Below are 26,935 nucleotides of genomic sequence, written 5' to 3'. Positions count from 1 at the left end.
TGATAGAAGAGAGTAAATGCCTTGGGGGATTAAAAAGTGTAATGAGAAATGGACATTTGGGAATGGATGCTAAGAGGAGATTGTATGAAGGAGTGATTGTGCCAACAGCACTGTATGGGGCAGAAATATGGAACATGAGAGGAGAGGAGTTTGAATGTGTTTGAGATGAGGTGCCTGAGAAGTATGATAGGGGTTACTAGGCTGGATAGAGTGGGAAATGAGGCAAGGAGAACAGGGGTGGAGAGGGAGTTTAGAGATGGGGTTGATAAAAGAGTATTGGGCTGGTTTGGACACATGGAAAGAATGAGTGAAGAAAAGACTGGTAAAAGAGGTGTAGAAGGCCGAGGTAGGAGTGAACATGAGGGGTGAACCTACGATGAGATGGATGGATAAATGGGGCTTTGGGAAAGGTGAATGTTGGGTTGAGGAAGGACAGGAGGACAGAAGATAGGGATGAATGGTGAATGGTTGTATATGGATGATGCTGTGATGCATGAGGTGGAATGGGTGGTGAGGGAGTATGTGTAAGAAATATATTGATGCAGCCCGAAGGTATTTCTCCCCGTTTTCTGCATGAGGCGATGGATTACCAATTTAATGAAGCAGCCTTGCTGTGGATGTGTTGTGTCTTGCAACACTGCTTCTGACCCAGGGCAGTGGGCATGATGTGGGGATGACCTGTCATCCAGGAGGTGCCAAGATAGGAGGGAGGGAAGAGGATATAGGGGAGTGGAGTATATTAGGGATGAAATGGATAGGAGTGGGTTTTATGCCCTTGTTTTTTGGCTACCTCCCTTATAAAGGGGAAAAAATCCTTTGGTATATGTATACTATGTAATTAAAATAGTTAAATCTTGCCTTTAGCCTTTAGTTCAAATTCAGTGTAAAATAAAAATTATCCCAATAAAAGGCATAAAGCATGCTGGCAATTGGATTGATAGAACTGATCAAATTGTGGCCAGGTTTGATACTGCAAATCATATACAATACACTAATCTGTGACAGCTGTCTATGTTCTCCTTGTGTAAGACCGTCACTAATTTACAGTATGGTTGTAGCAGGGGAGGTGCTGTGTGACAGCCATCATGAAAGGTTGGAGGAAATAGTTGTGGAATTAGCAGCCTGTGGAAGGAAATAATGCGTCACAAATGGAGACAAAATGAGGCACAACACTACACAATCTAACTTTGTGTATCCTCCCTGATGACTGGGAAAAGTCATGTCGCGCACACAAAACAATGATGTTGCAATTACGTTATCATGCTCCTGCATTTAATATTCATCTATGCATGCACCCATTTCAAGAAATATTAATCATAAGCAGAAATTGCAAGAGGATAGATAAATGAAGGTGTGACAATACATTTTCTGGCAACTTTCTAAGCAAAGGACACCCACACTGGCTTGGCACCAAATGTAAAAAGCTACATGCAGGGAAGCAGACTAGACCACAACACAGTACAAGACAGATCACTTAGTTCCAGTGCTATTGTAAGCATGAAAACTCAAAAAGAGGAATAGCAACATCAGTAACAAAGCAATTAGGAAGCAATAAAACAATGATCTGTTCTCAGTTACGAAATTTGTTTTAATTGTATGTAAACCAGATCATTATACCTACTAAATCTGTTGTAGAGATGGGCAATCATTTGGTGTGTGACAGGCTTGATGGCTTCTACAGTGGCCTGATTGCCATAAAATGGAACTTACTTTCTTTACCTGTTAATGACCGATCACATGTATTTTTACTGGCTGCTTCCTTTTAAATTCATTCTGCCAAGGGTCAAACCCTGTCTTAATTAACTCATCCATGATGGTGAACATTCCTATACATTTCTTTGGTTATCACCAGGTGATTTCACTCAGCTGAATGTCTCTCCCCATCATTTATGTGTTAATCAAATGTAATTCAACATTTTAAGCTCACCAGTTTTCCAAGAACCTTACCAATGGGTAACAATTTATGATCCCTTCTAGTTACCTATATCTACAAAATATGATAAACATAACATCTGAAACTATTATAAAATTTATTCATCTTTTACACAACTGAAAACACCTGTTTTCCCCTATAATTGGGGCTCTACAGACATTCTGCTCATTGAGACTGCTAGCAAGAATACACACTATGTCACATTTCCAGCCAAATTGTAATGAGGCTATAATGATATTTACATCATAGCAATGCATTTCAAGACTAACACCCACATTTATAGTCACATCAGTGTTTACAAGTATGCGACAAGAAATGTGTTAAGTAATGACATGTTAACAAATACAGTGCCTTCATCATAGCCACATTACAATTTGACTAAAAATGACTATGACAAATGTCCCTGCGGAGTGCAGAGCACTTACCCCTATCTTCTGTTACTTTTATGAATAAAGAAAACAGAAGGGTTACATTTTGCTATTTAATGGAGCTATATTGACAAACCAAATGTCATGTCTTGAAACACTGGCATGTGCAATGACAAAGATATGATGCATTATACAGCTGCGCCTACCCAGCCAAATAAAAGTGTAATTGTGAAGGTAGACCACCACCTTTTAATATACCACCTCAATGGGCTTCTCACTCAACTTACTGAGACCTCTGTTTGTACATCCCTGGTCCATGAAAGTACCTATGCATTTTAAGGGGTTCTAAAGTATGTATATATTACACCAAACAAGGGAGATAACAGTAAAAAGTAGGAAAGCAGCCTCTCTTTTCCGTATCAAGGCAGAAATCAAAAGGACCAAGTGTTTTTCTCGACACAAATAAGCACAGGACTGGGGAAAGTTAATGCAACATTTATGGACATAGAAAATGTGTATGATGTATGACAGATACAGGTGTTTCATAGAATTCTGGCAATGTCTGCAGGGAAAGGAAAAGTGATGGGTAGGGAAGAGGTATGCAAATGTATGTGTATAGCTATGTAAGACTGGAACACATTGTGTCAAGGTGGAGACAACCAAGAAAGAGGATATTATCTCTATGATCAACATATCCAGAGATGAAGTGATTTCAGTGATTTCTTTAGAGAAATGTGGCAAAAATATGCAGATGAGAGAAGAACTCCAGTAGGGAGGAGAAAAGATAGCCACCAGATGGTAAACTCTGTAGATAATGTGAAATTAAATATTATTTTATTTTTTGGAAAATACTTAAGAATGGGAAACTCAAGACCTATGTAAATAAGAACTTTAAGGAGAAATAAGAAAGCTCTTAAGAACCAGCTAGTTATTTTGAAGGATCACCAATTTATATTTTACTTATGGAGTGCAAATAGGGCCTTGAGAAAACAAATAGCACATACAAGTAAAGGAAAAGAAGAATAAGGCTCAGCTAATATAGCATGAGTGTGTGGAAGGAAAACTTGCAAAGGTAAAAATACTATGTGTACATCACCGTTGGAGCCTGACTGTGGGATGTGGTGGTAGAGGAGACTGGGATGATGGATGTAAGAAGTGGAGGGTTTGGAGGATGAGGATTATTCATCCGTTTGTCTTTATCTAAAAGGGTACGGAAACCAGTCCCACCCTTCCTCATTTGGTTTTGGATAAACCCACCTGTGATGGTCAGCAACCCCTTAATGGAAAAAGCCCAAGACAGAAAAACATGTATCTTGTATTATGTACTTACATGTGATATACATATATCACAATGAAAAGTGTCACTTTTCATCACAAAACGAGCAATTACTTGCTTGATGGAAAACAATGATTAAAGAAGTGATACATGAAAGAGGTAAGGGCGACAAAATCTGTTATTTAATTTTTAAGACATTTTTTACACAGTTACTACCTGACCTACTTCATGCATCAGACCTAAATCATATTTACACTGTGTCATACAGTCATAATAATCTAATATCCATCCAACAGTGCTCTACAGAATGCCAAATTCTTGCCAAGTATTTATGGATCTAATTACAAAATGCCTCCAATGTATACTACAGAGGCATAATGCTTGACCAAATGGCAATGAGGCATATGAGAGCACTGGAGAAGACTGTATTGACAATCCTTTAAATGTGCTAGCAGCTGGGCACCAAAATGAAAATATTGTGATATGAGATATGGCCTGGAGAGAGAGAAAAGAGAAGAAAAGAAATGAAGAAGAATAAGAAAAAAAAAAAAAAAAAATGCATGTGTGTAATATAATACATATATACATATATATATATATATATATATGTACACACACACACACATGGAATTTTCAAAACATGAACAAAATTTTGCTGTGGACCAAATGAATCATGAGAAGACAAACCACAGGAACAACAGCCATTCACAATCAACTTACTTGAAACAGATTTTGGCTCTGGAAATGAACCACATACACACAGCAGCTACAGTATGTCAACAAGACAAACATGAAAACAATGCTGGAGATAAATAAGAATCAATGCCATGTACTGATTTATACTCCTTCCTACTCGCTATATGGAATCGGCTTTGGATTTTGACCAAGGCCCTTGTGGCTTTCAGGTTCCCAACTGGTCTGAGCCCATAAACGCAGCCAACACTACCATGCAACAGCATGCACTCCCACACTTCCGTGGCACTGCATGCACTGCATTTATCAACGAGCTTCTGGATGTCCCTAGAATAAAATTGAATAGTCAGGATGAAATAGCCAACAATCAAGAACAAAGACCTCCTATACAATTACAAAACCTAGGTCATAGCCACCTATGTTGGGCTTAAACCTCTTCAAAACACATCCAATAAATCCTTATGGTTTTGAACCCCTTACACAAAACTAGTTCAGGTTATCAACCCAATATTTTACATCCAAAACTCTTGACTCATTGATTGGGCCAACACCAAGTATCATCCACCAAAAGCCTCACCCCCTATATCCTGAATCTACTGATGGGCACATTGGACATGCGGCCCTCCTGTTGGGTGATGATCATCATCGTCATCAGTAAGATGACTACGACCACTTGAATAATGAGGATCTAATTCTTGCATGTCCACTTCCTCAGCGTCTGGTGGAATGGTGGGATTTTCTTCCTGACGACCCAAAATTGTCTCCAAATCCTAAAAATTAAAGAGAAATTATTTTACCAACCTAAATGAGAACAGACATATACATACCAACAGCTTTTCCCCCTCTTACAAGGGAAGTAGCAATGTTTATGGACATAGAAAATGTGTATGATGTATGACAGTAAATATAGGTGTTTCATAGTGTTTTGGCAATGAATGAAGGGAAAAGAAAAATGATGGGCAGGGAAGAGACATGCAAATATATGTGTATAGCCATGTAAGGGGGAGGGTGAAGAGGGAGCAAAATCATTTCACCCATGATCCACCCAATCAGACTTCTCCAAATCCATCATCTAATTATTTTTTTCTTAACAGACATCCTACTGATTTGGTTTAACATTGTCAACTCCTGATTTTTGTAGCATGAATTTTAATGAAACAATACCCTTGGTCAATCTCATTGCTGGCAGGGTTCTAACTGCTGTCATCTCAACCTCCACTACAAGTAGCAATGCTCTAATCCATTTCAACAATAAGCAACCTATTAACTGGATTAAACTTATAGGCTTAATTACCCCATTCATATTGACTGCCATCCCTCATCCATTGTGTGTGTGTGTTTATTTAAGGAAACAATTTATAACGAATAGCAGAGATAACTAAAAAGGATACATACATATACAAACAGCTTCTTCCCCCTTACAAGGGAGGTAGCCAAAGTCAATGGCTAAATCCACTCCCACCCATTTCATCCCCAAACTCCACCACCCCTCCCTCCCTCTTTTCTTAGCTCCTCCTGCATGATGGGTTATCCCTGCATCTTGCCTACTGCCCTGGGTTAGAAGCAATGTAGCGAGACACAATACATCCACATCAATGCCACTTCACTTAATTGTTGTCCCTGTGTCCTCTCATGCAGAAAAAGAGAAGTGAAGAAATCCCTTTGGGATGTGTCAAAATATCATTCACACATACTCCCTCACCCCCCATCCCCCACCCACTCCCTTCCATACATAAAAGCATCATCCATACATTCTCCACTCACCCCTATCTTCTGTCTTCCCCTTCCTTCCTCAACAGGCATTCCCCTCTTTCCCAATGCCCCTTTTACTCCATCCATCCATCTCACCCATTCTTGCTCCTTCATGTTCACTTCCTCTACCTCTGACTTTAACACCTCTTTTACTAATCTTTTTTTTTTTTATTCTTTCAATGATTCCAAACCATCCCAATATTCTTCATCAAAAACTATCTCCCAACTCCCTTCAGACCATACAAAACAAAGCATTAAAAACAATTACAGGCTGCACATATACTACACCTACAGACCACTACACTATGAAACAAGTCCTCAAAGTCAAAGATCACCTTGACATGGAAGGCACAGAAACACTTTCTGCAGCCTCCACAAACACAGCACACCTGCTACACTACATAGAATACCCAAACACATACATGCACAAAAAACACACACACTCACACACACTCTTCTCTTCCTCCAAAACCACCAAATACCAGCCTCTGGGAACATATAATCACATCACTCACTGCTCCATTAACACACTAAAAGACAACACATTGCTGCATGCCAGACCCCCTGATATCCATCTCTCTGCATCCTCTCTTCCACGAAAGGACAGAGTCCACCTGGCCAGACTGTGATGCGGCCACCACCCAGCCCTTCTAAGCTACCAGAAGAGACTGAATGACTGCATTGTGGACAAATACCCAGGATGTAACACCCCCATACTATTCAACACATCATGGAAGACTGCAAAATACACAAACAACACAACATACACTCCATAAAGGATTTGCGGGAAAACCCCATTTTGGCCGTGGCATTCCTTGAGGAGACTGGATTGCTCGGACAGACAGTCTATGGAACAACAACAACAACTCCCTTTCCAACCTCATTCTCCTTCTCACCACCTTGTTTCTCACTATATCTAGCCTAGTAACCCCCTACCATACTTCTTAGGCACTTCAACTCAAATTCATTTAAAACTCTTTCTCTTCCTATCTTGTGTTCCATGCTTCTGCCCCATACAGTGCAGTCAGCACAATCACTCCTTCATACAATCTCTTCGCATCAATTTCAAAGTGTCTATTTCTCATTACATTTTTTAACCCCCCCCAGGCATTTACTTGCTTCTCTCAATCTACATTCTACCTTCACCTCCACTCCTCTCTTTCCTGCCACATTTGCACCCAAGTATCTAAAGCTATCCACTTCCTCCAGTCTCCCTTAACCACTTCCATACGGTAATGCCTACGTAGGCGTCATGAGGAGCAAATGGGTACGTGATGATGCCAGCGTCTTGATTATATTTATTGTAGTCGTACCTGCGTGACCCTCATTCTCTCTAAACTGGCTTCATCATATTTTCTATGGTTATCAAAATTCACGGGTGAAAGAGAATGAGCGATTGAGCAGTGACTTTATTTTTTATAATGCGATTATTATGACGCAACATCGCACGTCGGGCAGCTACTGCTGCCAGACGTGCAATGTGCCCCGGAGTGAAGAGGTTAATACTCACTTCCTATTTGCTGCCACATTCTCCCCTTGTGCATCTCATCACCTTAATTTTACCCACATTGATCTTCAACTTCCTTCTTTCACACACACATTCCCAAACTCCATCACTAACTTCCTTAATCCCTCCTCTGATCCTTTAACCATCTCAAATCCCCAGCCCATTACCCTTGCACTCTTGCACAACCCCATCTATGTATTAATTGAACAGCCAGTGACATAACATATCCCTACCAAAGCCCACCTTTACATCAAACCACGCACTCTCTCAGTTTCTAATTCTAACATAGGCTCTACTACACTTGTAAGAACTCTTGACTGCTCTTAACAGCTTTCCTCCTATCCCATATATCTGCAACATCTCTCACAGTGCCTTTCTGTACAGTCATCAGCCTTTTCCAAACCTATAAAGGCCAAAAAAAACATCCTTACCTTTTCCTAAAGCTTTCCGATATACCTGCCTTACCACAAAAATCTGATCCAAGCAACCCCTACCCTAAACCCACACTGTTCTTCACCAATTATGCCCTCTGCTGTTCTCTAAATCTTCTCAATCAAAACCCTCCAATAAGCCTTCCCAACTACACTCAACAAAATTATCTCTCACACTACTACACTCACACTTGTCCCAGTTTCCCTTGTAAAGTGGTACAGGCACTCTGACACTTTACTCTTTTAGACAAACATTAAACAACCACACCAGCCACATTTGCATCATCACTGTACCTCCCTTTTTTACTCTCCGCATGACACCCATCTAACCCAGGTGCCTTACCTCATCTCATCATTTTAATAATTGCTTTCACATCATCTTTCCTTATTTCTCTTCCATTTTTCTCATTCATAACGGCTATTTAATTTGCACTTCCCACTGCAACTACCTTTCCCTCCCTATCCTTCTTCACATTTAGCAACTCCCTAAAATACTCTGTCTGTCTTCCTCTGCACCTTTTACCTTTTCTTCTCTACTTGATTCACCTCCACTTCTTTTAATTTCCTTCCAAAACCTATTTCTATTATTTTCAAAAATTTCTGTCCTACTCTTACCCCATTTCAAATTTGCTCTCCTCTTTGCCTCCTTTATCTTATGCTTTACTTCTTTTTTTCTTTGTACCTCTCATATGATTCTCTTGTCCTATTTGTAACTAATCTGTGAATTCTCATTTCTTCTCTTCTACAACCTTCTTTGCTTCATCATCCCACCAATTGCTACCCTTCCTTCTATTTCCTCCTGTCCTTGTTCCACACACCATCTTTGCACACCTTGTAATTCCCTCCTTGAACCATCCCCATTCCTCTACTCCTAGTTCTATTCTATCCTTCACTCTCACTTTTCTTGTACTCTTTTCTTTTTCATTTAAGCAGTTTCCTCTAAGCACGTCCCTACCTTCTGTCCTTTTCCTTTCTTCATCTATTCTCCACTCTCAACTTATCTTCCACTAAAAAAGGATTTGATATTCCTCCACTCTCTCCCCTTAGAACATGAACATCCAAAATCTTCCTACTCTTCTGATTATGACTACATATTCCATTAAAGCCCTATTTACCATGTGTACTTATCTTTGACTTTCTTCCTAAACAACGAATTTGCTATCATCAAGTCTTTAGACACATCATCATCTCTCCACTAAGATTTTCTCCTGGAACTCCACTCTCCTACCACTCCATCTATTGGTTCATCCCCCACCCTAGCATCGAGATCTCCTAATACCACTACACTGACATTTTTCCCTAAACCCTCTATACACTCATTTAAATCTATCCAAAAAGTGTCCCTTTCCTTTACATACTTCTAACTATCAGGCCCATATGCACTTACAAAAACCCACATCTCCTTTCTCAGTTTCACCATCCATATTAACCTTGATGAAACCTCCTTCCACTCCAACACACACCTATCTCTTCATTTATTAGTATAGCCACCCCTTCTCTCCCTCCTCTCTTCACTCCAGTAAATGTCTTGGTGGATTAAAAAGTGTAATGAGAAATAGACATTTGGGAATGGATGCTAAGAGGAGGTTATATGAAGGAGTGATTGTGCTGATGGCATTGTACGGGGCAGAAACATGGAACATAAGAGAGGAAGAGAGGAGTTTGAATGTGTTTGAGGTGAAATGTCTGAGGAGGTGAGGAGGAGAACAGGGGTGGAAAGGGCGTTGGGAGATAGGGTTGATGAAAGAGTATTAGGATGGTTTGGACATGGAAAGAATGAGTGAAGATTAATAAAAGAGGTGTGGAAGGCAGAGGTGGAAGGAGTGAATATGAGGGGGCATCCTAGGATGAGATGGATGGATGGATAGGGCTTTACAAAAGAGAGGAATGTCTGTTGAGGAAGAACAGAAGAGGACAGAAAATAGGGGTGAATGGAGAAGGATTGTGTATGCATGAGAAATAAATCGACACAGCCAGAAAGGATTTCTCCCCGTCTTCTTTTCTGCATGAGGGGATGGAGAGGGGGGTTCGCCGAATTAACCCCTTGAGTACCGGATGTGTTTTGTGACACCTGCGTGTCATGGCTGAGTGCACCCGCCAGGAACCAAGCGTGCTGTGTGTATTGAGGGCTCTCAAGGCCTCAGTTTTTGGGTTATTTCTACCCACGTGGTGGCAAGTGTCTGTGTTTACAAACATAGGGCTCCAGCCGTTCATGGGACGGTTTGAAACGTTTGTTTACGTAAGGTTGACGGGTCGGTAATGAAGGGGTTAAAGAAGTGGCCTTGCTGTGTCCTGCGACACTGCTTCTGACCCAGGGCAGTGGACAGGATGCAGGGATGACCCTTCATCCAGGAGGTGCCAAGATGTGAGGGAGGGAAGAGAGTGGAGGGTAGTGGAGTATGTAGGGGATGGAATGGGTGGGAGTGGTCTCTATGCCTTTTTCTTTTTGGCTACCTCCCATGTAAGGTGGAAAAAAGCCTTTGGTATATGTATGTAAAGAGTGGGGGGACAGTCTCCTTATAATAAAGTAGCATAATTTCTCTATGAATAGAGATTTCCTCTATCACACACAAAATGTGTGGCTCTGGTCCATAGGGGCACCCCATATAGACCCTAAAGTATCAACTGCATGCTACTGATATTATCAACCTTTTTGGTGTCCAACGCGCACACATATCGAGCGAGTACTCAAACATCTCCCAACCAACTCTCCAGATCTCAAGCAAGGGATGTTCTATTGTCCCTAGTGACCCAAGGACTAGACTTTCCAGTCAATGCCCAGGATGCCAGTGCAGAATGGACCTTGCATTTTTTCCAATAACAATAGCTCGCCAGCATTTCAGGGAAATGCCCCAACTACTCAACTACACTAAGAACTGTCTGGTGCCATTACTGTTGATCAAACCAGGCACAATGAACCCTTTCCTCTTGATGCATCATCATATGGCACCACTGTAAATTTGTACATTTGCATATAAAATCTAGCAACCCCCGAGGTTACTTTGTATGTAGACACCAGAAAAAATACTGGAATCAGTAAAGAAAAGACACTGCTCAGTTTTTGCTTCTCCAACACACAGACTTTATCTCTCCTAATAATGTAGATAGAACTACAAATCTACACTGAGCAGCTTTTAACCCCACAATAACATGCAGCCAATACCCCAGATGGGGTATTGGATAACACATGATGAACATGAACTATCAAATATAAATGAGGCTTCTTGAATAGAAAGGGGAAAATGCTGGTGTCATACGTAAGCCATTTTGCCTCTTAAACATCAAATGCTCTAAGAACCATATTTCTATAACGAGGTGTGGCATTTACCCCTTTCTACTTTAGATGCTTCAAATATTAAGTACAGTACGGTATAAAGATGGAATAAAACTCACCTTTAATTTTTGTTCAGGAGCAAAATATTTATCAGGGAATGTGACGTCAAAGCGAATGTATAGATTGCCTTTTTCAAAAACATTTCTGTAAATGGGCATGCCTTCACCTTCAATACCACGCAGACAACCTGTAATATAAAAATACAAATTAAACACCCATTATATTTCAGAAACAATCTATTTATATACCAAGGTATTCTTTACCCCTTATATGGGAGGTGACCAAGTCAAAGGCACCCACCCACTCCATCACTCTTGCTTCCCTCTCATTTTAGCTCCTTGTGGATATTGCAGAACCACTTATCGAAAACATTAAGTATATCATTTTCCACCTCCTTGGTCTGTCATCCTACCCCATTTATTTACTTTTTGCAACACATAGGGGAACATTATGGTAATAATCTTCTCCTCATAGTTTAATTACATCAAGACAAGGGGGTAAAATCAATGACATGTACATAAATCAACAAATGTACACAACCTTGTCAAGAACTGCTTAAAGCTTCTTACTTACCAGGCTCTAGAACAGTTCCTGGTGGATTCCTGATAGCAATCTGACGACCGTCAAGATGTTTAATAACCATGGTGAAACCACAAAGTGCCTCAGTCAGTGTAATATCATATTTCATGTATAGATCAACACCATCCCTCTTGAAAAGTTCATGTGGTTTTTCCTGCAAGAATATAAAGACACATAAATACTTTTCCCTCTTTCCCTGCAACTTGTATGCCCACAAAATGAGGTCATCTCACTCCATCCTGTTTAACCTTTAAAACACAATTTATACTGTATTTTTAAGGGATTTGTGGGAAAACCCTGTTCCACCCATGGGAGACAGGACAGGTTGGCTAGACAGTCTAGGGAATAAAAACAAACTCTAAATTGTGATATACCCATCCTTCATCTATCTCACACTCATTAGTTGTGGAATGTCATCCCCGTCTGCTGCCCATTCTTCAGGTCATAGGGTATACATGGTGGAGTCTGCCATATACTGAATGACCAAGTTTTATATACATACATATATATATAATATACATACATACATATATATATATATATAAAATATACATACATATACCAAAGGCTTTTTCCCCTTACATGGGGGGTAGCCACAAAGAAAAAGGCATAGAAACCACTCCCACCCATTCCATTTCCTATTTATTCCACTCCCCTCCACCCTCCTCCCTCCCTCTTATCTTGGCAGCTCCTGGATGACGGGTCATCCCTGCATCCTGTCCACTGCCCTGGGTCAGAAGCAGTGTCGCAAGACACAGCGCATCCACAGCAAGGCCACTTCATAAATTCGGCGACCCCCCCCTCTCCGACCCCTCATGCACACACACATTCGAATAGTGTCATTCAAATAGAGAATCCACTGTACTGTATATGGAAAACACTTTGGAGACTAACTTGCCATATACCAAAAAACAAATAAGAAAATAGCAAGCGGCAACTCTGCTGACATGCTCACCTGTAGTACAATAATAACATCCCCGGGTTCGACCCCAGGCATTTGATCACCTTCTCCTTTGAAGGTGATACGCTGGTCTTCCCGCATACCTTTATCTACATGCACCTCAAGAAGCTTTGTCTGTTGTGTCACTTTCTTCCCTCGGCATGATGTGCATCGGTCACGCTCACTGATTACCTGACCTGAAATGAACCAAATCTCTCAACATTTGCATGCTGAACATTTCCATCTCTCTCAAAAGAGCAACACCTAAAACAGCTAATATAATGTATAAAGAAAGACTATTAGCACTGCCATATTAATACAGAAGATAGATAATATGATAGCATTTTTCAGAGGTAAGCAAGAGTTTCACAAACACTTCATTCTTCATTTGTGCATCCCTTAAACTTCATGTCCCTGCTCCTCAAAGTGCCAAGGGTACAATCACCCGTTCAAACAAAATTGAATACTGAGATACTGCAATGAGGTAGAGCTTAGGAGGGAAAAGCCGTCAGAGAGGGTAGATCAAAGAGATGACATGGCTTAAGATATGAAAAGAACGAACAAATAAAGACTCAAAAATGTGAAAGTGGATACCACTGGAGACACTTGAGAGGAGAACCAAGACAGATGTGAATGGCTTGGGTAGAGATGGCATTTCAGTGTGCAAGGAATGTTTGTGGAGCACAATAGGCATTTACTTACTTCTTTCAATCTACATTCTACCTCCACTTCCACTTCTCCCTTTACTACCACATTAACACCAAAGTATCTGAAGCTATCCACTTCCTCTAGTCTCTCTAATATTCAGATCCAATGTGCTGCCACATTCTCCCCTTGTACATCTCTATCTTACTTTTACCCACATTTATCTTCCACTTCCAGCAAAGATGCTGGGGTGACCCATCATCCAGAAGCCAAGATAAGAGTGAGGGGGATGTGTGAATGGCAGTGGTGTGTGTTGAGATGGAATGGATGGGAATGGATTTTATACCTTTGTTCTTGGCTACCTCCCTTGTAAGGGTAAAAAAGTTTTGGTATATGTACGTATGTAGTTGTCTTTAACCACTTTGGTATGATGATGCCTACTTAGCAGTCATGAGGTGCAAGTGTACACAAGGATGTCAGCGTTATATTTTTTTCTAGTACACGAGTTAGCCTCAGATTCTGTGAATTGGTTTGATCACGTTTTCTATGTTTATTATTACTCAGAGTAAAAATGACGAGTAATACAGCAGTGACTTTACATCTTATAATGTGAGTAGGGTGATGCATTGTACATATGGCAGCAGATACTGTGCGCCAGAATTTAACTTGTACTGAAGTGGATACCACTACTTTTGTTTAGGTTGTAACATTCAGTGAACAGATGGGTCTTCAGCTTCGTTTTAAACATCTCTCTGCTGTCACTACTCTTAATGACTTCAGCCAGCTTGTTATACAGTCTTGGTGCACATCTTACAAAACCTCTGGAATAAATTTCAAAGTTGTTCCTCAGCTCATCTAATCAATGCAGGTCTAGACAATGTCTCAACATCATAGACGTCTCTTATTGGTATTCTCCTAACCACTTCTGCATGAGGGGATGGGGGTTCGCTGATTTAATGAAGTGGCCTTGCTGTGGATGATGTACTGTGTTTTCCAACACTACTCTTGACCCAGGGCAGAGGAGGTGCCAAGACAAGAGGGAGGAGGGGAGTGGAGTATTTTGGGGATGGAATGGGTGGGAGTGGTTTTCATGCCTTTGTTTTTTAGCTACCTCCCTTGTAAAGGGGAAAAAGCCTTTGGTATGTATGTACTTCAGTGTGACTCAAATTCTTGCACACAGCCTCAGCTACCAAATTATGATTTCTCACTCTACTTGCATTATAAAATATAAAGTCACTGATATATTACTTGTTCTCTTTTACTCTGAGTAATAATAAACACAGAAAACATCATCAAACCAGTTCAAGGAATCCAGGGGCAACTCATGTACAACTGCAAAAATATATATATATATATATATAATGAAGATGCTGACACCGGCATCCTTGTGTACCTTCTCGTGCTTCATACCGAAATGGTTAATAAATCTCTTCTATATCCTGGTTTCCCAAACTTTAAGGCTTGGTAAGTACTAAGTTGAGACAGAAAAAGAGGACAGGGAGAAATCCCTTCAGGTTGTGTCAAAATATCATTCACACATAACCACTCCCTGCATTGCTTTTGACCCAGAATAATGGGCAAGATGCAGAAATGACTTATCATCCAGGAGCCAAGAGAAGTGGCCATAAGCAAGCATTCTGATACATATGTACATACACATATCATGGGCTTTTACCCCTTACAAGGGGGTTAGCCAAAGTCAATAGACATAAATCCACTCCCACCCATTTCATCCACACACTCAACTCCCATTCACCACCCCTCCCTCACTTTTTTTCTTGGCTCCTCTCCATGATGAAGGGTTGTCCCTGCATCTCACTCATTGCCCTGGGTCAGAAACAATGCAGCATGATAATACATCCACAGAGAGGCCGCTTTATTCAATCGGCAACCCCCTTCTCTGTCCCCTCACACAAAAAAGAGAAGATGTGGAGAAACCCCTTTGGGCTGCATCAGAATATAATTCACACCCACTCCCTCACCCCCCACCCTCTCCCTTCTATGCATCACAGCATCATACATGCACAAACATTCTCCACTCACCCTTCTGTCTTCTCCCTCCTTACCTCAGCAGACATCCCCCTCTTTCCCAACACCTTTTACAAGAGAGGAATGTCTGTATAGGAAGGACAGGACAGGACAGAAGATAGGGGTGAATGGAGAAGGGTTGTGTATAGATGAGGCTATGATGCATGAGGGGGAGTGGGTGGGGGATGGGGGTGAGGAAGTATGTACGAGAAAAAATTTGACGCAGCCCAAAGGGATTTCTCCCCGTCTTCTCCTTTCCTGCATGAGGGGGCGGAGAGAGGGGATCACCGAATATATGAAGCGGCCTTGCTGTGGATGTGCTGTGTCTTGTGACACTGCTTCAGACCCAGGGCAGTGGACAGGATGACCCGTCATCCAGGAGCTGCCATGATAGGAGGGAGGGTGGAGGGGAGTGGAATACATGGGAAATGAAATGGGTGGGAGTGATTTTTATGCCTTTTTCTTTTTGGCTAACCCCCGTGTAAGGGGAAGCCTTTGGTATATGTATGTATCCATCTCATCCTTGGTCGCACCCCCATATGCACATGACCTAACAATATCCCACCACAGGAACTACAAATCAGAAGCCAAGACCACCCAAACACCAACTACAACACCGGCTCAGACCAAACTGAACTTAGAAACCATCAGTGACTGCTCAACCCAGACAAATCAAAGAAACATCAGGTTTAACCACTTCAGTACGGAACTTAAATCTCGCGGGCAGCAGCCAATGCCAGCCGTATGACGTGTCGTAATAATACTCGCATCATAAAATATAGTCACCGCTTATATCGATCGTTCTCTCTTTCACCCGCGAATTTTGAAAACCACAGAGAATGAGATTCAGGGCACATTTGAGAGAATGTAAAAACACAGGGGCAACTACAATAAATATAATCAAGACGCTGATATGGCAGCGTCGCGAATCCACTTGCTCCTCATGACGCCTACGTGTGCGGCACCGTATGGAAGGGGTTAAGGCAATGCAGTGACCCAATACTTCTACAGAGCAGTCAAACAATACAGGTGAATTCAAAGCTGAATTTGACATTTAGGAAACACATACAACTTCTTACCTTCTCCTTCACAATCTGTGCACCGACTCTGCATTTGTTGAACCATGCCTGGTCCCAGTTGTGTGATGGTTACTTTAATACCTCTACCATTACATGTGCGACATGGCTGTGTGGCTCCTGGCCTCCCACCAATACTGGAAAAATCATACCCAATACAAAGTTATATAACTAGCAATCAAATAATGTACTACTTTTATATTCTAATACATACTGACAAACTGTTACAGAAAAAAATAAATACAAATTTTCTTCAAATGAACTTTCTTGTGGGAACTATATATATGTATACACTATATATAAACTTACCCATTACAAGGTGCACAAATTACATTCTTGGAAAGTTGAAGTTTTGCAACTTTTCCATTATATACATCCTCTAAAGAAACCCTGAAATATAATAACAGATTAATTTGTATACAATTATTCCCATACATTTAATACCTACATAAATATCTATTGTCAGCTGACTTCAAAATTAGATGGACAAAAGATGTGCAACATCACCATGGCTATTTAACCTATACAGAATATAAAAGGAACGAGTGAAAGCATGAGCCACAAGCTGATTAGCAAAGAAGTGTCGGAAAATCTTACTTAAGCTTATGGACTGTATTTTCTCCCTTTTGTGGCCCCCTTCTTCCTGTTCTCATGCCGCCTCCAAAACCTCCGAACATTCCACCAAATGGGGATCCTCCAAAGAAGTGGCTGAAGAGGTCTTCTGCACTTCCTGGGAAACCACTTTCCATTCCACCTTCCTGCAATATCCAAGTTTTTTTTTTCTGGTTAATAATTTTACACTCATCCATGTTTTGTCCATCTTCTCAGTAAAACTAAATTCAGCCTCAGTTCATCACAAAATCATTAGTTTATGACAAATGCATACAAAATTGAGCCACATTCATAATTTGTGCTTTCATACAAATCTATAAGGTGATGAATATGATTACCTGCACACTGTGCAAGGATGACTCAACATAAATACTTGTGTTCAGTTTCCTAGGGATATGATAATCTATACACCTGGGTCTCTTAATCCAACAATTGCCAACCGCCACTTGTGCGGATGTTTAGACCCAGGACATAAACCCACTTTAAGAATTGGCCCAGGACATAAAACACCACAAATTCCCAAAGTGGGCTCAAATGTCTGCACAAGTGGTGGTTGGTGAGAACTGCATTAAGGGGGCTGTCGCGCTCGAAAACGAACTTCGTCAATTATGATCGGAATTTCGCGAATTTGTAATATGTTATATATACATATACTGAGATGTTCACCACCAATTTTCATATCATTTGGTTGAAAAACAATGAAGTTATTAATAAAAAAAAAAAAAAAAAAAAAACGTTTTTTGACCAATTACAAACTTTCTATCTCCTCATTTATTCACTGACTGAGCATGCTGAAAAAAATACCACAAATGCTCTATAGCCATACCTAAAAAATTATTGTGCAGTTTTTGGAACTTCCTCTTAGTTTAGGAGAAAGAATGATTTTTTCTCTGCGACAATCTTCATGCATTCTATGTCATTCACATGTTATTATAAAGTGTAGCTGGTACCTGGTCCCCCTTTTTACAAGGTATTAGCAGCTCAGAAGGCGAGGGTTTCAGGAGGCACCACCTCCCTCATTGTCGCCAGGTTCGCTTACTAGAAAGCTCCCGGCTGGAAATCGGAGCTGAACGATAGTTTTCTCTTCCTCTTTCCGGTCTTTGGTGTCCCTTTCCGTTCTGTGTCTTTGTCTTGTTCCTCAAGTGCTTTTGTAATGATGGGATTGACTCCAACCAAGTGAGAAAGAAGATTATGTGTCCTTCCAAAGTTATGATCAATGACAGTCGCTCGTGACGAAAAGCACTCGGAGCATTTCATTTGAAGAGGCACGTGATGGTACGTCACGCATGCTCGATGTTTGCGGTGACGTCATTTGAGAAAAGAGGATATGGAGGGGTAGAGGAGTGCGATAATGCGCGATCAGCGTAACCAAGCCCGGGCGCGCGCAGCAGCACTGCTATGAGTCATCTCCAGTAATAACCGAGGCAGAAGTACACTCTTTCTCAATAATTTGATTCAGTTTCTTAGCTTTCATGAAACGCACGTTTCTTCTTCGAATGTTTAGGCATTCTTGAAATGATTATAGCTTCAAATAAAAGTAAATAAAAGTTCTCCAAGGAGCGACAATTCGCTTTCTCCGCCTACTCACAATAATTCTCTCAGTTTACTCACGAGTGCAAAGAGCTATCCCCGTGTAGGACAAGTTTCCAGCTAGTCTATATTAGTGAATAACAAAATACATCGCATTTGTGCCATTTTTATTGCAATGAATTAACTTAGTCGAACATATGTGCAGCGAAGGTGTACTGGGAAGTGGGGGTTAGAAAAATAGCCATAACTCCTTTATTTTTTGGTATTTCGCTGAAATATTTCAGGGTATTTCCCCCCCGAATATTTCAATTTTTTCGGAAATTCACCGCGACGGCCCCCTTAAGAGACCTAGGTGTATTCTAGAATTTAAGAATGGACCTCCCTGACAATAATTCATTTTTAAACCTATTACTTCATTAATTTGTTATGAAGGAGCAATTGTGCCTATGGCAATGAACAGGGCAAAGACTTGGAATGCAAGAGAGGCAGAAAGAAGTTTAAATGTGTTCAAAATGAAGTGTCTAAGAAGTATGGTAGGGGATTACAAGGTTGGTTAGTGAGAAAGGAGGAGGTAAGGAGGAAAGTGGGGGTGGAAAGACAGCTGGCAGATAGGGTTATTGAAAGATTATTGGGATAGTTTGGCTCCATGAAAAGAATGAGCAATGAAAGATTAGCAAAAGAGGTGGATAGAATGAGCTTGAAGGGAAGACTGAGGATGAGGTGTATGGATGGGGAGAAAATGGCTTTAAGCAAGAGAGGAATATTTGTTGAGCATGGGAGAAGGCAGGGATAGGGGTAAGTGGATGATGGTTGTGTATACACATTTCCATACAGCCTGAAGGGATTTCTCCCTGCTTTTTTGATTTTCCTCACATGGGGAGGAGGGAGTGTTGCCATATAAGTGAAGTGGCCCTGTTGTGGATGTGCTAGGTCTTGCTCTATTGTTTCTAACCCAGGCAGTGGAGAAGAAACAGGGATGACCCTTCATACATGAGGAGCTAAGAGGGAAACAATGGTGGTGGATGGGAGTGGATTGCGAGCATGACATGACTTGTCTACCTCCCTTATAAGGGAGAAGAAACCCTTTGATAGATAAATCATTAAACTGTGAAATGTATTTTTGGATCAACACTACAAACCATGATGAATAAGCATTTTTCTTGTAAAAATTTGTATCAATTTTTGCTTTTTATCAACTACTCATTTATTTCCTTCATTTCTAAAATGGATACAGTTGTATTAAAAAATTATATATATATATATATATATATAACTGGTTTACACATTCATATAAACTATGTCAATTGTATAAAATATGTTTCAATAGAAAATGGCTGATTTTTCAATCTTCAACTAAACATCTATATACAAAGGCCTCATTCCCTTATAATAACCAAAATTATATACAAACACTAACCTGCAATCCTCTTAAGCCACAGCGGTCATACATTTCTCTTTTCTGGGGGTCAGATAGCACTTCATATGCAAAAGATATTTCCTTAAACTTATCTCCTGCTGCTGGATTTTTGTCAGGATGGTACTCCTTAGCTAGTTTCCTGTATTGCTGAAAAAATAACATTTACATAAAGTAAATGTAAAATTCTAGCAACTTATCAGTACTAAGCTACTTTTATATTTACACTGAAGTATTTGTGTACAAAGATATTTGAACAATCATATACCATGACATTAGACCCCCATCCCAACTCAACTTAACTTTCGGCATATCTCTAAAGATTTTTTCACATTAAATTAACAACAGATGTGGCAGGTTTAACATCCACAGTAATATGCATACGAGCTCAGACACAACTAGGTAAATACAATCACAGTAGAGTTGGGTGTTCAACAGACAGTTGTCTCTTAACATCCAATTATAAAAATTATGATGTTGATGGAGCAAATATTACATTATGGAGATCCTACAAAATGGCCATCAAACAGAATTACTTCCCCATCCTCACTGCCAGTCTTCAAAAACTCATCATCACCACCTCCATATACAGGTGCAGCTCCAAGAGTAGGATACCATGTCTAGACTAAGTCCAGCTCTACCTACTTGACTGCATCAGTCTTTGTCCTCAAAAAAAAAAAAAAAAAAAATGCAGGTGAGCAAAAATGCAATTGCCTAAATTTTCTCCATGACTGCTAGGCAAGCACTTTTTTCATACTGTTGGAATTGAATCATGACACACTAAACTGAGACATCTTTTTTCTTTAACCTATGACTATTACAGGGGGCCTGTCTCCTTAATAATAAGTGGGAGATGTTAAGTTCTTTCTGCCTTTTTATGCAGTTGCCCTGGAACAAGGTAGGCTTACTCGATGAATATACAGTGATGATCAGCTTCATTCTGTGGTAAACATCGTCATTGAGGCGCGTGAAATTTGAACTTCGATTTTTCACAGGTAAGTGTTTTAGTGCTCATTTCGAATTTAGGCACTTTATGGCACAGGTGCAAATATGCATACCTTAAAATACAAGCACTGCTGCATTTCCTGACAACCAGCAGCTCCTCCCCTCCTCCTTCTATTACTGCTGCAGTAAAACCAGTTACTTTGAAAGTTCCCCACTAGCAGATATCCACCCATTTTTTCCCCCCAAGAGATCTACTGGATGGCACAAGGACAACTGACAGTTTTTTTTTGAAGTGCACACCTATGCCACATAGAATTAAAAAATTAAATATTGATTTTGTAAATTATAATACATCAATGTAACACATTTTTCTTGGCAGAAATCAATAATGGAAAACATTGCTAAAAGCTATACACAGCCAGGTCAACTCCTTTAGACAATCATCTTTGTTTTGATAGTTCGGAGGTTGACAACGACCCCGATGAGCTCTAGAATTAAAGGTACCGCATTAATAAATGTAAGGTTAGAATAGATGAATTTATCATACTTTAATTTCTTCATCCTCTATATCTACCAAAACAAAGATGGCATCTCAAGCAGTCAAAGCACCAACGTTTTTTTGTGTATCACTTTTAGCAACTTTTTCCATTATTGATTTCCAAAGAAAAACATATATTACATTGATATATTATAATTTACAAAATTAATACATAGGTGTGCACTTCTAAAAATGTACCCAACTGGCAGCTGCTGTGTGACTGGTCTTTTAACCAGTGAAACTTGGGGGAATATCACTAATCCTTCAGAGCACTTAAAACATTTCTGTGAGGGGCAGAGAGGGAGGGAGGAAAACAGGAAGAGAAAGATAAATAGGAGGGAGGGTGGTTCTTTGCTAGGAGGGTTTGAGGGTGTTGAGAAGGGGGTGGAATTGGTGTGTCCATGTTTTTTTCTGGGAAGTGGTATTTTTGATAGGTGGGATTTGTGTTCGTGATTTTTGTTGATACGGAGAGTAGGTTAGTGTTGAAATGAGGTGTATTTCAGCTGCAGGCCTTCTGGAAGAGACCAGGGGCATTGGGCTGACTGACTGATTGCTATAGTATCCCTAAATAAGCATGACTAACTTGAGGATCTGTGGTATTCTATAATAGTCTCTACCATGTAATACAGAGGCAAGCAACATCAATTCTTTTAATACATTAAAAAAATTTGTACAAAATTTCAGTGAAAATTCCCAAAGAAAAATAATCTTTTCAGCAGGAGATAATCTATACAATAAAAAACCAGTATCACCAATGATATGGCAATATTCCACAAATTCGTAAATATCTATCCTATTCCGACAAATAATCTAACCTAACCTAGAGCATCAGAATATTACATAATGACAATAGCCTTACCCCAACTTCAATGTATGAACATGTTACTTAAAAAGATAACATTTGTAAGACGCAATAACTTCCAAATTAATCTCTCCAGTGATTGCTAATGGAGGCAAGACTTGTATACTTCTATGTACCATGATTCTTTTCCCTCTTACATGGGAGGTAGCCAAGTCGAAGGCATGTACCATTCCCCTCCACCTACCTTTCCCCCCTCTCATCTTAGCTCCTCATGGATGAGAGGTCATCCCTGTATTCCACCCACTGCCTTGGGTCAGAAGCAATGTAGCAAGACACTATATACTATTATCTGTATACTTTTAACGGTAATTTTTCTTTAGAAGTGCACACCTATGTGATAAAGGAACAGAAAAATATATTTTTTTTCATAAATTATAATACATCAACATAATACATGTTATTCTTGGTGGAAATTAATAACAGAAAAAAGTTGTTAAAAGCTATACACAAACAAATGTAGCCTCTTCAACTATTTGAGATGCCATCTTTGTTTTGGTAGATGTGGAGATAAAACAAAATTAAAGTATGATAAATTTGTCTATTCTAACCTAACTTGCATTTAGTAGGGTGGTACCCGTATCAGGGTCGTCATCTTCGACCTCCAAATCTATCAAAACAAAGATGGGCGTCTAAAGGAGTCGACAACTTCATTAGTTTGTGCATTGCTTTTAACAACATTGTTATTGATTCCTGCCAAGAAAATATTCATTACACTGATGTATTATCATTTACAAAATTAATATTTTTATTATATTGCATAGGTGTGCACTTCTGAAAACATATCCTATTAACTTATCAAATAATAAGATATAGAAAACCAAATCCGAGACCGATCAAATTCAATTTCTGATTAATATCCCCTATAAAATAAAATAAACTGAATATCTGAACTAGCCCAATAATTTAACTGGAGATGAAATAAAAATAAATAATAATAATATAGATGTTTATCTTGAAGGACATGTTTGTACCCATCATAAGTTGTCACCATTTATACTGTGCCATCATAATTTATCATTCTTTTGCAGCGATTGTGTTCAGAATAAATCTATCTATAAAGCAATAAATTTTCCTCCTTATAAGGGAGGTAGCTAACATGTATACCTGTTCCCATCCATTACACTCCCCTCCACCCTTTCCCACCCCTCCCATCCCAGCTCTTCATGGATGACTGATCATCCCTGCATCTACCAACTGTCCCGGGTCAAATACAATGCAGATAGACACAATGCATCCACACTTAATTGACAACCTCCCCTCTCCATTCCCTCATACAGAAAATGAGAGGGAGAAATCCCTTGAGCTACATCAAAATATTATTGAAACATATGCACCCCCTACCCCTCCCTTCCTTGTATAACAGCATCATCCATACATAGTCATTTTCTACTCATCCCTATCTTCTGGCTTCTCCCTTTCTTGCTTAACCCTGTGGTAGGGGAGAAAGGCTAAATTTTCGGAAGAGCACACCTATGCAATATAGCATTAGAAAACTAAATATCAATTTTGTAAACTATTATATATATATATATAATATATACTTTTTTCTTGGTGGAAATCAGTAACAGAAAAGGTTGCTAAAAGTGATACACTTACAAATGTAGCTGCTTGAGACACCTTCTTTGTTTTGGTAGATGTGGTGGTTGAAGAAATTAAAGTACAGGAGTCCCTCAAATAACGCAGATTCGAATAACACGGATTCAATCATTAGCGGATTTTATTTCAAAACCATCTCAAATGTAGAGAACCCTTTTAAAATTCGCGCCGAGTTGGGCACGCATACGCACACACGCGGCAACATCGCAAACATCTGTGGTGACTGCTTTCTATTTTACTATATACAGTCGATCCTCATATAACGCGGTCATTATGTACACTGAGAACTGCTCAAACAAGGGTGTGGGGCGAGGGAATAGCTGTGGGTGGCTGCCTGTGGTTACGTGTCACCCTCCGGGTACTGATGCAGGAGGGAGGTAGGGGAGGAGAGGGGGAGTAGGGTGTGGTAGGGGGGTAGCCAACAAGGTTTAGCTTGTCGCTTCCACCATCTGCGCCGTGCTATCGTGAAAGTTTACCGCCCTAACCTGTTGAAGAGTAAGGTTTCTTTCGTTTGGAACAACTAATAAGTCTGATAATGACTGTGCTTGTCGTGTCTTAATTTCTCTTATGAGGTTCTTGTTGTTTCTGGCGGTGGTGGTTTGGGAGATCAAAAACAGACATATACACGCTTGCACAAGTGTAGACACGCACACGTACACGTGTTAGACAACCAGTGTATGTTGTGAATGCGCATGCGTGTACACACAAATACGAACAGACACATACACACTTGCACGCACACACACACACATACATCACACACACACACATATACATACACCACATACACACACACACACGTGTATACGCCACACACACACATGTATATACGCCACATACATGCATATACGCCACACACACACACATGTATATACGCACAAACACATACATACGCCACAAACTCCACATACATACACGCACACACACAAACACACGCATGCACACGTACACATACATACGGTTCTCGGTACTTAATATGGAAAGTCAGCATATGCGGATTTGGTCATACGCGGTAATTTCAGGAACCTAACCCCGCATTATTTGAGGGACTCCTGTATGATAAATTAATCAGTTTTAACCTAACTTGCATTTAGTAATGCAATACCTGTAATTTTACAGGTCATACATTGCCATTATCGCTGTCATCAGGGATGTTGACAACAAGGTTTGGTATATCTAATCAGACTAGGGGGTATACAGGAGTTGCATAGCCTTAAGAAATGTATAAATCTCAGCTCCGTAGCACTGTTTTTAATATGTACCGTGTGAGGTACTAACGGAAGTAGTGAGGGCATGTTACAGATCCTATGGTCACAGCTTCATTCGGCAGTGTATTTACTTTTAGTGTGACTGGAAAGACAACATGGCATATCCTTTCCATAATGTATTTGCTTTTGGCAATCTTTTTGTTATTGATTTCCAACAAGAAAAACTTGTAACAGTGTTCCCACTTGGGTCATAAAAGGCGACTAAAAAGGGATGGAGGTTAGGACTAGGCATTCTACTCTCTGTAGCACCATAAGTACTCTAAGAATATATATATATATATATATATATATATATATATATATATATATATATATATATATATATATATATATATATATATACCGGTATACATATATACACACACACACAAAACCAAGATAGGAAAGGCATTAAAAACAAGCAAATGAGACCTGCCTGAAAATAATAGATACATACTTGAAGGATGGCACCAAAACTAAATAATAAAAAAAATTAGTAAATGGACCCCATATTAAATAATGTAAAATTTAACAAATTGTTAATATGTACATTAATGCATTCAAGGCAACTGCTGTAGATTACTACAGCACCATATATTAGTGAAGATACATGATTAGAGGCATTAAGCATCCCTGAAACGTTAAAATTCCTGAAGAACACAAGCACATTTTAAACATGAAACCTCTATGGTACAATAACTCCTAACCTAATAGAAAAAAAAATTATCATTCAAATGCAAAAGAGAACAAAGTGGAAAATGCATTTGCATGTTACTAAAACAGAACAGACTTCAAACATTCTTGGCAAGTAATGTTATAGCTAGGGTGAGATGGTCATCCTCCATTGCTGTACCCCTCAGGCACACAATGGCCTTCATAACAGATCCTTCATATTTTGTAATAAACAATGGACCTATTATTCATCGGCGGCAGTTTTTTTTCAGAAAATAAATATGCCTAAATATATATATTATAATAATAGTAATAAATAAATAAATCCCCACCTACATCATACGTACCAAGAAAGTAGAGCCCATTACTTGTAAACAATTGCACAACCAATACAACAGACCAACAATTCCTATTCTTCATTCACTTTTCACTTGCACACACAGCGTAAAATCTAACCACTAAAATAACGATTTAAATTTGAACACAGGATTGCAATCGACACTATCTACAACAAACGCAATTGCACCATTCTTGTGACATCATCCATAATACCTAAATCAAACCTAACTAAAGTCTAAGTCTTCGGAATAGGGTAGTTAATATATTATAAACACATAATGGAATGCCGAGATAATCAATATGTTTTCTTTGGATATTATAGTACATTGAAACCAGACCAAAGAATCGCAATCCAGCATGGGATGACCGAAGGACTCGAATCGGTAAATTACTATATCAACAACCACAACTCTATCTCGTATTGCAACACTCTACATATTAAATATACAATACTGTACTTACTCTTTTAATATCTGCAACTGTAGCAGACTTAGGAACGCCGAGGGCGTCGTATAATTTTGAATCAGCCATCCTTCCCATTGACTACTCTGAACACCCTGGCTCCTGAAGTATAAGCACAAGGAAATTCAATATACGAGAACATTCTGAGCTGTAAAA

General features: G+C 39.7%; 1 protein-coding gene across 4 annotated transcripts; it reads right to left on the bottom strand.

Moving 5' to 3' along the window:
• Nucleotides 1-2,016: 2,016 nt before the first annotated feature.
• On the bottom strand, nt 2,017-26,935 carry LOC143025332 (dnaJ homolog subfamily A member 2-like). Of its 4 annotated transcripts, XM_076184824.1 has the most exons (10): nt 26,780-26,935; nt 20,122-20,268; nt 17,160-17,320; nt 16,872-16,952; nt 16,566-16,699; nt 12,829-13,010; nt 11,868-12,027; nt 11,354-11,481; nt 4,848-5,040; nt 2,017-4,597 (listed from the first exon to the last, which is right to left on the bottom strand). In XM_076184824.1, the coding sequence occupies exons 1-9, from the start codon at nt 26,855-26,857 to the stop codon at nt 4,864-4,866; spliced, it is 1,248 nt and encodes a 415-aa protein (XP_076040939.1). In that variant the 5' UTR covers nt 26,858-26,935; the 3' UTR covers nt 2,017-4,597; nt 4,848-4,863. The 4 variants fall into 4 exon arrangements, with proteins under 4 accessions (XP_076040939.1, XP_076040938.1, XP_076040940.1 ...); XM_076184823.1 differs by having other exon boundaries at nt 2,017-5,040; XM_076184825.1 differs by lacking the exon at nt 20,122-20,268 and having other exon boundaries at nt 2,017-5,040; nt 26,780-26,889.

This window comes from Oratosquilla oratoria, chromosome 5 (genome assembly GCF_046742065.1).
Source record: "Oratosquilla oratoria isolate Oo_2021 chromosome 5, ASM4674206v1, whole genome shotgun sequence".
Taxonomy (NCBI): Eukaryota; Metazoa; Arthropoda; class Malacostraca; order Stomatopoda; family Squillidae; genus Oratosquilla; species Oratosquilla oratoria.
The sequence above is the reverse complement of the archived record's forward strand: the minus strand, read 5'-3'. Positions and strand labels throughout refer to the sequence as shown.

Bases quoted from the DNA above. Each gene is read 5' to 3' on its own strand.
- LOC143025332 (XM_076184823.1), bottom strand. From the start codon at position 26,857: ATGGGAAGGATGGCTGATTCAAAATTATACGACGCCCTCGGCGTTCCT. The intron at 16,700-16,871 runs GTAAGTTTATAT...TGATTTTTCCAG, and splicing joins ATTTGTGCACCTTGTAATGG to TATTGGTGGGAGGCCAGGAG. The intron at 5,041-11,353 runs GTGAGTTTTATT...TTTAATTTTTAG, and splicing joins CTCCTGAACAAAAATTAAAG to GATTTGGAGACAATTTTGGG.